The sequence below is a fragment of the Macrobrachium nipponense genome, chromosome 42 (genome assembly GCF_015104395.2).
Source record: "Macrobrachium nipponense isolate FS-2020 chromosome 42, ASM1510439v2, whole genome shotgun sequence".
Lineage (NCBI taxonomy): Eukaryota > Metazoa > Arthropoda > Malacostraca > Decapoda > Palaemonidae > Macrobrachium > Macrobrachium nipponense.
The window spans coordinates 32,539,514-32,554,256 of NC_061103.1; the positions used below are offsets into that span (position 1 = coordinate 32,539,514).

Genomic DNA, 14,743 nt, shown 5'->3' on the forward strand with positions numbered 1-14,743 from the left:
TCCATCCGGCTATGAGGCCAAGGATGAACAGAAGGCCTAATCGATTTCAATTTAAGATTATTATCTAAAGTAGACCAGTGGGCCTGCCACTGGTCTCTACAATAAAATCGAATGGTACTTTTAAAATCAGATACAGGGACGCCCATGTTGGAAATGTGCCTAAGCCTAGTTGCAGCCTTAGCAGCAGCGTCGGCTCGCTCATTCCCAACAATTCCAACATGGGACGGAGCCCAACAAAACCTAACAGAAAATCCTCTTCTATTAATTAAAAGATAAAACCAATCTTGTACTTCTTGCACTAAAATGTGGCAAGAGACTAGGCTTTTAAGAGAAGATAAAACACTCAAAGAGTCGGTAAAAATGGTAAAAACCTTGTTAGTACAAGAACTATAAAAAATATATTTAAGAGCAGTCAAAGCTGCCAGAAGTTCAGCTGTAAAAACAGAAGAATTAGAAGGAAGCTTCTTTTTAATGATATTACCACTAGTCACTACAGAGCAACCAACACCATCAGAACCCTTCGAGCCATCAGTATATATATGATGAGAATCACCATGTTCGGAAGCATGGTCCAAGAAACTTGCCCTCAACTGATCACCAGAACTGTTGCTCCTGCTGTCCCTAATTGGGCAGATTTCTAGGCATGGTCTATTCCAAGGAGGAAACTTTGAGGGCGAAATTTCAGCTACTGCAGGGGGAAGTAATCCCACCTCCCTGGCAGAACTTGCTAGTCGGACCTCAAGCGGCTTTGGCAGTCTCGGTCTATTTGGGGCTCTGTCAGTTGGTTCTCTAACATACTTATAGTTAGGGTTTAGCTTTGACGTAAGTATTCTTGATATGACTCTCAAGCCTAATTCCTCCCTACGGATAAATAGTGGGGTAAAACCCGACTCAATATATAGGCTTTCTACTGGTGAACTTCTATAGGCTCCCGTACAAATACGTAAAGCCATATTATGGACAACATCTAATTTCTGCAGTGTTCTCTTGCACGCACAACCATAAACTTGGCAACCATAATCAATTTTGCTTAGGCATAAAACCTGGTACATCCTCAAAAGGGTGATTCGATCTGCCCCCCAGTTAAAATTAGACACAACTTTAAGAATATTAAGTCGAAGCTTCACGTTACATACAACTTCATTAACATGTTGAGTAAAAGTTAATTTTTTATCAAATGTAACACCTAGATACTTAATGCTATCTTCATAAGGTAAAATCGAATCGTTTAAAAACAGCGTAGGGATCTCTTCCACTCTTCTTAATCGACAAAATCGTATAGCTTTGGTTTTTTCTGGTGAAAATTTGAACCCTTTAGCACTGGCCCATGATGTTGAAGCATTAATAGCAGTCTGGATCATTTGACAAGCTTCAACAGCTGTGGACTTACTACAGATTATTGCATAATCATCAGCAAAGGCCAGACCATGCACCCCGACAGGAACTTGTTCTAGTAGACCGTTTACAGCTACATTAAAGAGTGTTGGACTAAGGACGCTTCCCTGAGGTAACCCTTCTTCCTGAGGGTAAGCAGAAGAAATGTAAGAGCCCACTCTTACTTTCAGGTAACGTTCTGACAAAAAATCTTTCAGACAATAGAACAAATTACCCACAACACCCCACTCTACACGTTGCAAAAGGATACCCCCTCGCCAAGTAGTGTCGTAGGCTTTTTCTAAGTCAAAGAACACTGCAACAGTCTGGTTTTGCACAGCAAAAGCATTCTGTATCTCCCGAGTAAGGAACATCAAAGGGTCAGAAGTACTTCTATTTTTCCTAAAGCCAAACTGCCGATTAGATAAAAGATTCTTTGAATCCAAATACCACACAAGTCGAGCATTGACCATCCTCTCATAAATCTTGCTAACACAACTAGTTAGAGCAATTGGCCTATAATTCTTAGGAAGGAAGGAATCTTTAAAAGGTTTTAAAACAGGTACAATAATCGATATCTTCCAAGACTCTGGTGAAGTTCCTGAAAGCCAAAAACTGTTTAAAATGTCTAAAAGAAATTGTTTTGTACTTCTAGGCAAATTAAAAATCATTGAGTACAGTATATCATCTTCCCCAGGAGATGTTGGGGAAGATAACGAGATTGCATGATCTAATTCTTTCATGGTGAAAGGAAGATTATACGACTCTGAATTTAAACTAACAGTAGGAACAACCGTGGTACCGTCCCTAATACTCCTGAATGCAGGAGAGTAATGTAGGGCACTAGATATATTAGAGAAATGCCTACCAAAGATTTCTGCAACTTCTCCAGAATCAGATATGAGGAAGCCATCAATTTTCAATATAGGCAAGGGAGGTGGAGAAAATTTCCCTTGCAGCTTTCGGATTCTATTCCAGACAAACGACATAGGGGAATCATATTTTAATTCACTTATATATCTGATAAACGATTCCCTCTTTGCCTGCTTAAATGTTTTCTTTTGCTTAGCAAGAGCCCTTTAATAGATAATTTTATTTACCAAGCAAGGATATCTACGATATTTCTTGTAGCAAGTTCTTGTTATCTTTCGGCTCAAGGCGCATGCATCACTCCACCAAGGTACTAGAGGACGACGAGGCTTACCAGAAGTTCGAGGAATAGACAGCATGGCACCACACAGCAATATACTGATTAAATACTCATAAGCGGATGTTGGGCTCTGAAAATCAGTAGATTTTTTGAATAATCCCCAGTCAGCCTCCCCTACCTTCCATTTTGGTAAACATGGAGATGGAATATTTTTCATAAACTTTAAGTGAATGGGCCAATGATCACTGCCATGATCATTCTGGTCTACTACCCACTGGTAATCTAACCTCAAAGATGAAGAGCAGATAGTGAGGTCAATGGCTGAATCAGTATTATGAAAAACATCATGTCTTGTAGGGGAACCATCATTCATTAAAGTGATGTCATTCACGTCAAACAGCTGTTCTATTATTAAACCCCACCGGTCGCGTTTGGCTCTCCCCAGAGGGTGTGCTTGGCATTAAAATCCCCCATCAGAATGAAGGGTTTAGGAAGCTGGTCTATCAATGTCTGTAGATCGTTTAATTCTAGCTGACGAGGATTACCCTGCGCATCCTACAATCTACTTTCTAATGATGGATCTAAGTATAAAGAACAAATAGTGATCCATTTATAATTGAAAATTTGAACTGCACAAGCCTGCAACACAGTGTTCAATTGAACAACCCTATGATTAACAGACTTGCGGACTATGATGCCTGTGCCTCCCTGAGCACGTACACCTATCAGGGGTGGAGACCTAAGGAATGAATAATTAAAACCCAAGTTGGGAGTGTTCTCTCCCAACTTTGTCTCCTGAAGACACATTGCAGATAGATCATGATCCCTAAACAGAACCCGAACTTGCTCTCTATTTGGTATAAAGCCACGGATGTTCCACTGCATGAGAGCCATTATTTAGAGGAAGGGATCTTAAAATTCCCTACTAATTTAGGAATCTGTGTCCTGGTGAGAGAGATCTTTTCAGTTTTACCAGTACTATTTGACCTAGATCTAGGTGTTACAGATCTTTTAGAAGATGGGCTTTCACTTGCCCTTTCAGTTTTGCTTTTGTTTTTTCTACGATTGCTGAGTGACCGTGAATGAGGCGAAGAGGGAGAAAGGGCCCTCTTCTGACGAATAAAGAGGGCCTCTATCTCCTCACCGTCATCTCCACGGTGCACTGTAATGTCAAGATCAGGTGAGGGCTCAATGTCAGGCAATGTCCCTGACAGAGAAAAGTAGTTAACAAATTGAGACCTGGCTTGAACCCTTGAAACAACAGGGTCCCCTGGCTTGACCAGAGTCTCTACAACATGAGGAGCCCCGCCAGAGGGGCCATGAGAAGCCCCACTAGGAGGGCCGTGGGGAGCCCCACCAGAGGGGCCGTGGGAAACCCCACCAGGGGGGGCCAAGGGGGGCACGGGGAGCCCCAACAGGGGGGGCACGGGGAGCCCCACCAGAGAGGGCATGGGAAACCCCATTAGGGGACCCCCGGGGAGCACCAGAAGTAGCAATATCCGGCTGTTGAGCCTTCAAGGCATCTGAATAAGTTTTCTTTCCCAACAGCTTCTTGGCCTGTCCCACACTGATGTGTTCAGCAATAGATTTAAGTAATGCCTCCTGTTCTTTTTTAAATTCACTGCATTTCTTATCTCGGGCTCGATGGTCACCCTTACAGTTCACACAAATTACCGGTTCAGAACATTCCTCGTGCTCAGGCTTGCCACACGATTCACAAAGTTTATTTCTGATGCAAACATTTGAGGAGTGTCCAAAGCCAAAACATTTAAAGCACTGGAGCACTCTCGGTCTATAAGGACGAACTTTCATAATTTCATTGTCAAGAACAATTTCAGATGGCAAAAAAGGACTTACAAATGTTAAAATAATCATAGACGAGCGGGGCACCTTGAAAACCTTCCAAACCACGTCTGGACACATCTCCAAAATTTCCTCTTCGTCCTTTTCATGTAAATCTTCATTGAAGATGACACCCTTTGCATAACTAAAATTATAGTGAGGTTTTACCTCTTTTATCATACCTTCGGGATTAAGCTTTAAATTTAGGAGCATTACTGATTGAACATTGGTCTTGGCATGAACTAAAAAACTATTACGCCCAAAGCGAGTTACTTCTGGGCTCCCAACATTGCCGATCTGGCTTATCAACCTTTTCACCTTGAAGAGGTTGCCTCTCTCACCATGTGTTGTAATAATCAACCACTTAGCTGGGTCTGGTGATCTGGAGGTTTTACTTATTTTACTTGAATCTTTAGTTTCAGTTGGTGGTCTATATATCTCAAGATGCCTAGGGACCTCTTCCGCCTCTACAAGTCCAACACTCATAGAGTCTGACCTAAACTCTCTGTAGGCTCTGTGAGCTTCCGATTCGTTGTTGAAAAATATCCAAAATTCAAAACAACCATAATTTTTGCCAAGTCTATTCCGTAATTCTTTTACGTTTCCAAATTTACAAAATTCATTAAATAAGGTATCATAATTCCAGTCTAAAGGGACTGGTTTTACATACAAAATGTTTTTAACAAGGAGCTCATTTGAAAAAGGCTCCAAAGTCACAATAGAGGAATTACCAAAAATTTTCCTTGTCCTTATCCTTGCCCAAGTCGTCAACAGAAGGTTTTAGTGTCTCCATAAGACGTACAATTGATGATTCGTCCAGGTAGCCCCCCACCCACCATGGAGCCACATTTAGAGGACAGTGTTATCCCATACAGGGCTGCCCTAGGGGTACCACCCAGATATACACCCCACCCTCAGTGCTTAAGGCGTCATGATGTCCGTCGAGATCAGACCCAGCACTAAGAGAAGGGTTTGACATCTAAACTTTCCCCTCGCTCGACCACGTTAGGTACTCGAGTTCTACGGGTGAGGGGGCATGCCAACCATCCTCACCCTCCATCAAATCCAATGAACAAGTCCAAATCATGTCCAAAACCAATCCAAGTCATCAACATAAAATCCGTGCCTTATAGAAGGAGGAAGCAGAAGGAAGAAAAGTTTTAGAAGGAAAAGGGCTGACTTATTTAGTTGGATCAACAGCTGGGCACCAAGGCCCAGCAAGAAAGTAGTTCCCACCAGGCATCAGGGCCCAGCTGCTGAACCCTAAGCCCCCCATCCTCGGCAAGGCTTCAGCATCTGGGGGGTCCCTACTTAGGATATCGAATTGAAAAAAAGATTAGAGATTTGAAGAGTACCAATGAAACCACTGACGATCAGGAGAGAAACATAAAATTAAGGTGTAAAAGGTTTTTGCTGAAATTGTTAGCACGAATGAAACAAAGACTGCCTGATAATATAAGTATATTGAAAACTGCATCACTACTATCATTGGAAAACAATTTGAAACCTATCAAAGATTCCATTGTCGGCTTAATGGAGTGTATGGGTGAACCTGAAATTGTCATTAAAGCAGCTGAAATTCAGTTCAAAAAGATTATCTAGTAAATTGGAGTAATAAAGATAGCAGTGAAATTCTAGGATGAAATGATGGAGTATCAAGATGGATATGGAGCAAACCCATTCAAAGAAATAAGTGAATTTGCCATAAAGATTCTGGTGCTGCCTCATTCGAATGCGGATGCAGATCGCATCTTCAGTCAACTTAATACAACAAAATCAAAGCTTCGCAACAAAATGGCTACCAAAACTGTTGATGCTATACTTCACATTAAATACGGACTAAAACGGCAAGGAAAGTGCTGCAGAGATTACATCTACCCACCTGAAGTTCTCAAAAAGATAGGACATTTGGCATCCTATCAGAAGGGCCAAGTACAAAGTACAGATACTACAAATCAGTCTGCATACGAAGGTATACCTGTCTACGAATAAGGCAGTAGTTGAAAAGTAATGTTTTTGAAATATGAGGGATACGTTAAAGCTCGCTGGAAATCTTACACAAATTACACTATACCACACTCGGGTCCCACACACGTTACTGTTATCTTCGTTCAACCAGACTCATTATGAGATTCCGGCTTTCAAAATGCAAACAAGAACAAAACTTTGAAAATGAAAGTTTTTTAAAGTCTGTCTCACTTCTTTGCCACGACAGAGGTGCTGGAACGGCTCTTTCAAGTTTCACGTTGTAAAACATACTGACATAGAAATGGTTAACTTGGTACTATGCTCAAGATACACACAAACGTGCGCAAACACAGTATAAACACGCTTCGAAATCTCAGCCAATGAGATTGACAGATTAAATGAGAGGCTGTTTTCATTGGCTAGCAAGTACAACGTAGGTACTGACTAAATCTCTAATACCTCTTTCCCACTTTACCACCTTGGAATAATTAAATAATGACTAGAACATAGGTAAAATCGGCCGCGTTACCTTTTTGGGGATATTGTCCAAAATAGATTTTTATCCCTGTACCTTCCTGTTTTGTGCGTATGTATGCGCTTCTGCAATCTGCATTACACTGAAAGATGACGTCATAGAGAGAGAGAGAGAACTTTCGCGATCCGGACGTATGATTATCTCCGATGAAATGTCGTCCCACTGTGTTGTGTTCACTTCATGCTAAAACATACTTAAACTTAACCATGAACAAAGCTGACTGTTTGTCATTTTTGCAATGCTTAAGGACACGTAAGGCACAATAAACGAAAGCTTGTTGCATAGAGATTTAGGGATAATGTGAAAGGAATAGGCTCGATGGAAGCTAGATAGTATTGACGAAACAGACGCTCTCCTTTGGGGCTGTCTTATGAAGTTTTCTTTATAATTGTATGGTAATTTATCTCCGTCCTATCGTTCAGTATCATAAAAACATTAGTTCTTATTCTTACACGGAAAAACAGTTTTTTTCTGAAAAAATCATGTTCTGTAATGTAGGCTACATCAGCACATGCTTAATGTCTTCGACAAAACAAGGCCTCTTTCAGTGAGTAGTGATGAAGTTATTTGTGTCCGTAACATGATGCAATGATATGTAGTTCATAGGTAGATATATGTCGATCAAATATTATGCAGCCTCTTAACTGCCTGTGACTGGAGTCCTTCAAATGGTGAAAAATGGGCTTCAAAACTTTTTTCTCTGAAAAAGGGGGAATATAATGTAGAATTATCCAAAGGCATTGATCAGCAAATGTATTGTGCTCACGGTATTTCGAAAATTGTTCAAAAAGTTCTATATCTGACTTAATTTATTACGATTTATTGGTCTTAAGAATTCTCTTTATAATATGGTTGTTTATATAGAGCGATGCAGGTGGGTATCCAAAGAAATTAACATAAAAGAAAGTGTCATTTAATCTGGAAACAACATAGATTAATGAAAAGAAATTAAGGATTTACATGCATATACTGCTCTGATTATAAAATCTATATAAATAACCAATGTACTCCTAAGGAATATTCTGAAAATTGCATCAAAATATTTGCGAGAGATTCGGTAAATTCTATCAAATTGATTTTTCTGTGTCTGTGTGCATATTTTTCAACTAACGAAGAGGAGGTCGAAAGTTTGGTTCCTCATTGCAAACTCCACAAAACAAGTTTGATCGTACCAGCTCTCCTTCTAGGTGGGTACAAAGCTTCTTTCCTGATGTCTACATATATTATTTTTATCACTTCAATTATCTACTTTATTATACTCCATATGTCACAAAAGTGTATTGTACTCAACCTTGTCAGCCCGTTGTGGTCTTCTGGAACCTACCTTTATTTTCATGGTTCGTTTTATATAAATGCTCATGAACTTTCTGCTCTGATCCACCAGCATGTTTAATTACAATTCATTTTGTCCTTTTGACTTGGTTCCCTAGTTGTTAGTTCCTCCAACAGACTCCTCTGAGAGTTTGTTTTTAAGTCGCTTCGGATTAACCTCAGATTCTAATTGGGCATCAACATCCGACCAACTTGATGTTATTCAGCGGAAGTGCTTAATATTGGTTGCTTATAAACTGTTACCAATTTAAATATCATTATTTGTGATGTTCCATTGCAGCGTGGGTGTTGTTCCAGTGGTTACGAATTTCACATTTAATCCAAATTCCATCATCTGACGTCCGCAAATATAGTAAGGATATGTGTTTTTATATATATTTTCTTCATAAGTATCTCCAGCATACTATAATCCCACGCTATTATTATAGCCCGTTCTGCACCCTTGTAAAATTTCAGTTTACTGACCGTAAAGGTCATCACTTGACATATACATGATAATAATACTCACCTCTGAAAAAAATAATAGTAGAATTATGTATTTGCCCCAGTTACATCATTATGACTGAGTCATATATTAAGTACAAATATGGTTTACTTTTTACCAGATCAATAAAATACTTTATTTTTCTCTTACCTCGTTTTTCCGCGGCGTTGATGACCACTGGTTTTGTATCGCAAGTGACCCATAACAAAAACAAAAGCTGCGAAGAGCGCATTCTATTTAAAAAAGCTGTTTAGAATCTGTTTTAATTTTCTTGCAATTTTGTGTATAGCATCACCTTATTTATCGATAAATTATAATTGTTACCAATATTGAATAATATCATATATTTTAAAAGATTAAAAACATTAATGAAAATTATTTAAAACATGAAACCTGGTAATATTACGGTTGGGAATATAAGTTTCCAGAAAAAACGTAACCAAGATCTAAATAGAAGTTGCCCCCAATGTTTACAACATACGTTTGTCTGTGAAGTCGCTTGACGATGGCTGACAATACAGCTGATTAAGTCGTGCTGGTGTTTAGTTAGTGCGTAATTTTGTGAATTGCACAATTAATTAATCTTTGTAGATACATTCTTAAAGAACGTATAATGGAGGATCTGTCAAAACTCGAGCGTTTGTCGCTTGTTTCCAAGATCTGCGTTGAACTGGAGAATCACTTGGGAATCAATGATAAAGATGTTGGTAAGTGGGCTTAAATTTATGTACGGTATATCAGGTTGTGTTGTGAGATTAATGTCTAATTCAGGCTAGATTAATCACTTAGAGACTACGCATATTGTAGGCTGGTAGCTTACCTTGCTAAAGAATGCACGTAGGATAGCCTCTAGGTACCTAGGCTAGTAGGCTAGGCTCCCTTCCCAAACCTGTTGCAGACTGGATTCTTAGCCTATACAGACACTCAGTTGGATTAGTTTACGGTTTAGTTGCCCGGGCCGCGTAACAACAGGTTTAGCTAGGTTCATAAGAAAACCAAAATGGCTTCAAATATTAACATATTGTCATGGCTGAGATTCATATTCATTCACACACTATGTTAAAATAGCCAGTAGTTAGGGGGAAACTCCACAGTGGATCCATCGTCATCACGTGGATCAGCCTTATTCACTCGATATTTAATTGGTTAAACAAGAATACAATTAGGGGGAAACATCAGTACAGGCCAACCCTCATCACGGTAGACGGGTCTTATTCACTCGATATTTAATTGGTGAAACATGAATACAATTGCAACTCTAAGCATACCATTTAAAAGACTGAAGTTTCGTCAACATATTGTGATATATGAAAGCCCCATACGAACTAAAATAAGCATGTGAGCTCTTCGTAAAATATGTTTTCAAGGCAGTTTTGAAATCCAATATGGCGGCTACGTTTTTCATGGACGGTTCTCATCAGTGACGGACACCATCTTTCCCCAGCCTTCCCAGCACTCATTTGAACAATGTTAGCGTATGTATGTAACGTTTATTGATCTTACTCAAGATTGCAGTTGTAATCAGCACAATAAAACAACATTTTGTTGCCTATATTAGTGAAAGTATGAAACTTGTTATTCCCGGGGTTATGGTTGGAACTGAATTCATTCTTACCTTGTAATCGGCGGTTTTTATCCTTACTGCCATCACAACTGAAACTCCACAGTGCTTATTTGATTGTTATTATACACATTTTGGTCTCAGTTCACTCCACATTGCACTTTTAAACCCGTTGCTGTTCCTGGTTCTAAGCGCGCGCGCCATAAACACAATTACAAACAGCAGACGACGACAGACGACGACAGACGACGAAACTGCAAAGTTTTATTCCCTAAACTGTTTACTTTACTCGTTATTTAGTTTAAATTTACATTGTTATTTAAAATTTTGATTTAATTCATGTATATATCCCTTTTTTGCAACCAAATTACCCCGAAAAATTACAGATATTTCTAACGTAGATAAAATCAAATGTTTCTAACGTTTTCGTACATCTGGCTGCCGAAAACCATAGAGGAACGAATACGGAAAAGTGCATAGAGGAACGACTACACGTTTTTTTTTTTTTTGCTTTTTTGTTTTTGCTAGCAACTTTTTCATGATTTCAGTCATTTATTAGTATTTTGAATTTTCTTAAATAATCGTATGGCCAGAAATAAATGTAACCTTTAATGTTTGCATGCTTAATGTTTGCATGCTAAGAATGGCAAAACAAAATCATCGTTGCCACATTAGTGGAGGCTTCACACATACGCCGTTCCATTATCCTGTTAAGCGTCCGCCCCTGATGAGCTCGCTGCTAACGTACCGTCACGCTTTTTTTTTGTAATCAGCGATCATAGCACTGATGATAGTTTTTCAAAGTTAATATTGATTTTTATGCTTGTTATTCATACTGTAATTAACTGTAGGAAATTCTCTCTCTCTCTCTCTCTCTTCTCTCTCTCTCTCTCTCTCTCTCTCTCTCTCTCTCTCTCTCTCTCTCGGAGTCCAGTCACTCGGCAAAGAAAAGTCATCTTCACTCCCGCAATTGGAAGAAAAGTTTGATCATCACTGGAGGATTCAGAACTAGAGCTCTCATCATCAAATAGGTTATCAATATCACACTCCTCATCTAGTATTTGATTGATCTCACCTAAAGAAATATGCCTCCTCTTTGGGACATTCATTGTGAAAGACGCGAAATCCAATTTTGTCTCGATAAACGCCCGAAGCGTATTGAAAGAAAACCAACAGGGACAGGCAGTTTCTAGCATAAGCGACCACCAGGAAAGAGTTGCCAGGCTGGAAATAAGTTTCCCATGTGCTGAGAGTGTTACCAAATGATGTTCCTACACTTTCTATACGAGTAAACGTATTATTACGGGGCTGACGGCTTGACAAGCACAGTTAAAGTCTTGAACGTAATATCCCGTTGAAGGCGCTACCGAGTAGATCGCGGTAAATGTATTATTACGTGGGTGACGCTTAACAGTTATAAACTGTTTCCATGAATTCTAGTTGTCATAGTAATGCAATAATGATAAATTGCTTTAATATTTATGTATATATACTTCCAATACATAGCCTAATTTCACCAATTTCAACGTTTTGTGTGTAGTCTTATACCCAGTTTGGAGGGTCAACACATACCGAATGGCAACAGAGAGAGAAAAGAGAGAGAGAGAGAGAGAGAGAGAGAGAGAGAGAAGAGAGAAAGGAAGGCGGAACGAGAAGAAAAGAAAAAAAGATGGCGGTGGAGGGGGGGGGGGGGGGGTGGGGAGAGGGTAGGTGGAGCTTTATACCGCGTGTTTCGTATCCATTTTCTGCATATGGAGTTTTTGTCTCTTGGTACAAGGACAAGTGTCGTTATTCTTTACGATTAGTGATTCACGATACCCTTATAAATTACGGCACTGGGTGTAATGCACTATAGCAAATCTCGTTCTGTTAAGAGTGTTCGTTACAGAAATAGGTATTGCCCAAAAACTGCTTTGCACTGTCTCTGAAACCCATAGTAGACATGCGCTTAGTTGTCAATCAAGTTTTATAACCAAGTATTTTTTACAAAGCTAGCTATTGAATAAATTTGTATTTTTCTCAGTCAAAACATATGCCCCTCAATGCTAAACTTTCCTCTTTTAACGACTTTCTGGTCATTGCAAATTCGGCCCCATAATTTCTTATGGTGCGAAAACAGACAAGAGGCCCATGGACCGAAAACGATTGCGTCACACTACGGCGATAATCCAGCAGTAAAACATCTTCATATATTCCAAATAAAAGTAAATAATAAAGATATATATGCGCATTACGATTATAACAATTACATGTATAGCTGATAACAATCTGCATGAATAACTGGTAAACTGTTCTGCAATGACAGTTGAGTATAGCAATTATTTACAATAGGTACGAAAGTCAAGATGTCGTGACGTCATAATACAGAACTTAAAAGAACGTTCTAATTCAGAAAAATAATTACTTAATTGTTCCGACACGGCATACAAACCTTCGGTCCTTTTACAATAGGAAGGTACTAGCGGCAGCTGGATAGGTCGTAAGCTTTCGAACAAGGGGTTCGGTAGTTAACTGCTTGTCCGACAGGCGCGCGCGCGCGACTGGTAGGTAAACAAATCACTTTTGCTTTCGGCCTGCTGGCGTGTGGACGTGTATCATCGCTCTCTGCCCGCTTCATCGTCGTTGCTTTTCGCATGATTGTGTTTTCTTTTTCTATTTATCTAGTGAAACTGAATTGTAAGTACAATCATTTCATTGAATTCAATTGTGAATTAAAGGATCTTGGTTTCACCACGCCCTCCGATTACCCGAGTGCGGGACTGAAGGGCGTAAGTGCGGGAATTCATTTTCCCAGAAATGATCCTCGTATTGTGTATGCTCGGTGCCGAGGGCGGGAGCGCTCGCTCCGAGCGTATATTGGGTTGGAATGTGTAGATGAAAATCGTAAGTAAGTGCTCTTTTCATTTATATTTTTTTGACCTGTATGCCCGTTGCCGAACGAATGCGCTCGGCACGGAAACTTATTCAGTATGGAAGTGGAATCGCAAGTACAGTATTCTTTTTCATTTTCATATATTATTTTGATTGTAGCAATACTCATTTGGATCAGTTTCCGAGCTTACCCGGAAATTGATCCTTCCCCCTTTTTATTTTTTTGAATGAAGTGAAATCGCAAGTGCAGTTCTTTTTCATTTTCATTTTTTATTGAGATTGCATTGTTTACTGGGATCAATGTTTCCGCTATTCCCGGGAATTGATCCTTCCCCTTTTTATTTGTATGAAGTGAAATCGCAAGCGCAGTAGTCTTTTCATTTTCATATATTTGTTGATTGCATCAATTCATTATGGATCAAGGTTTCCAGAAACCTTGATCCATAAAGGTAAGGAATGAATCCTTTCACCCTTGCGCTCGGTACGAGGGCGCAAATGCGCTCGATCCGAGCCCGTATTCATTGTGAAGTGAATCGTTTTGCAAGATGCATTTTCATTTTATTCCTTATTATTGATTGCATCAATATTTATTTGGTTCAAGTTCCGCTCAGTCAGGGAATTGATCCTTATGCCCTTGCATTCGGGCCGATGGCACGATTGCTCTCGGGCTCTTATATTGTTGTTGGGTACATGGGTACTGTGCGGGGGTGGGGAACGAGAACCCCCCCCCCCCCCCCCCCCCCCCCCGCTCAGTTCCCACAGATGGCTCTTCCCCTTGGGGGGGGGGGGGTTGGGGGGGGGGGGGGGGGGTTATCGGCGTTCTTCTCCTCGCCCGATCTGTCGAGCGCGGGGGAGGGCGCTCGGTGCCCGATGTACAATTGTATTAGGGGTCTTCCACTCGTTCGGAGAGGGCTCACGCTGCGAGGGGACTTCCCCACCACTAATAGCTACTACTGTTATTTCCGCAGGTGCTACTGCCACGAGGGTGGACCTTGGTGAGGTATGGGCGTCCTTCCATTGCAGGGCGTGCTAGTGTCCAGGGGCTGCGTTCTTGTCTGGGCCTACTGCGGTCACCCATGGAGTGGTGACCACGCAACCAGGTGACGACGTCCCTCCTCACCTGGTGTACTCGCCTCACGTTGGTAACAGTCTTGCCTACAGCCGCTGTGAAGTGCCGTTCGCCGTACCGAGAGGGGGGCGTGCCGCCGCCGCTCGTGGTTGCCGCGCTGCAGCGACCACACTTCCGCTGCCCTAGAGCGCGCCCCTGGACCTGCCGCCGGTACCAGGATGTTGCTGGCTGCTGCTCCATTCCTGTGTTTTCCGGTGCTGCCTGCCGTACCTGCCGATTCTGGGCTGACTGTCCATGCAGTTGCTGCGCTGGCTGTCCCTGCCGTTGCTGCGCTGGCTGTCCCTGCCGTTGCTGCGCTGGCTGTCCTACCGATGCTGTGCTGGCTGTGCCTGCTGTTCCTGAGATGCCCATACCTGCTGATGTCGTCCCTGTTCGTGGTGGTACTACCCCAGACTTTTGGTCTGTCGTACAGGTGCGTCCGGGCCCTGTGGCTTCGGCTACAGCAGCCCCGGCTCCCCGCCCCTGGATAGCAGATCTTACGTCTGTCCTGAGGAAGC

General features: G+C 41.2%; 1 protein-coding gene across 1 annotated transcript in view; it reads left to right on the forward strand.

The window, feature by feature from the left end:
• Positions 1 to 9,159: 9,159 nt before the first annotated feature.
• Positions 9,160 to 14,743, forward strand: part of LOC135213056 (ATP-dependent RNA helicase DHX8-like) — a 37,166-nt gene continuing 31,582 nt past the window's right edge. The window contains exon 1 of the mRNA XM_064246891.1: positions 9,160 to 9,392. Coding sequence (XP_064102961.1) covers positions 9,299 to 9,392 — 94 coding nt within the window. The 5' untranslated portion in view covers positions 9,160 to 9,298. The remainder of the gene's footprint in view (positions 9,393 to 14,743) is intronic.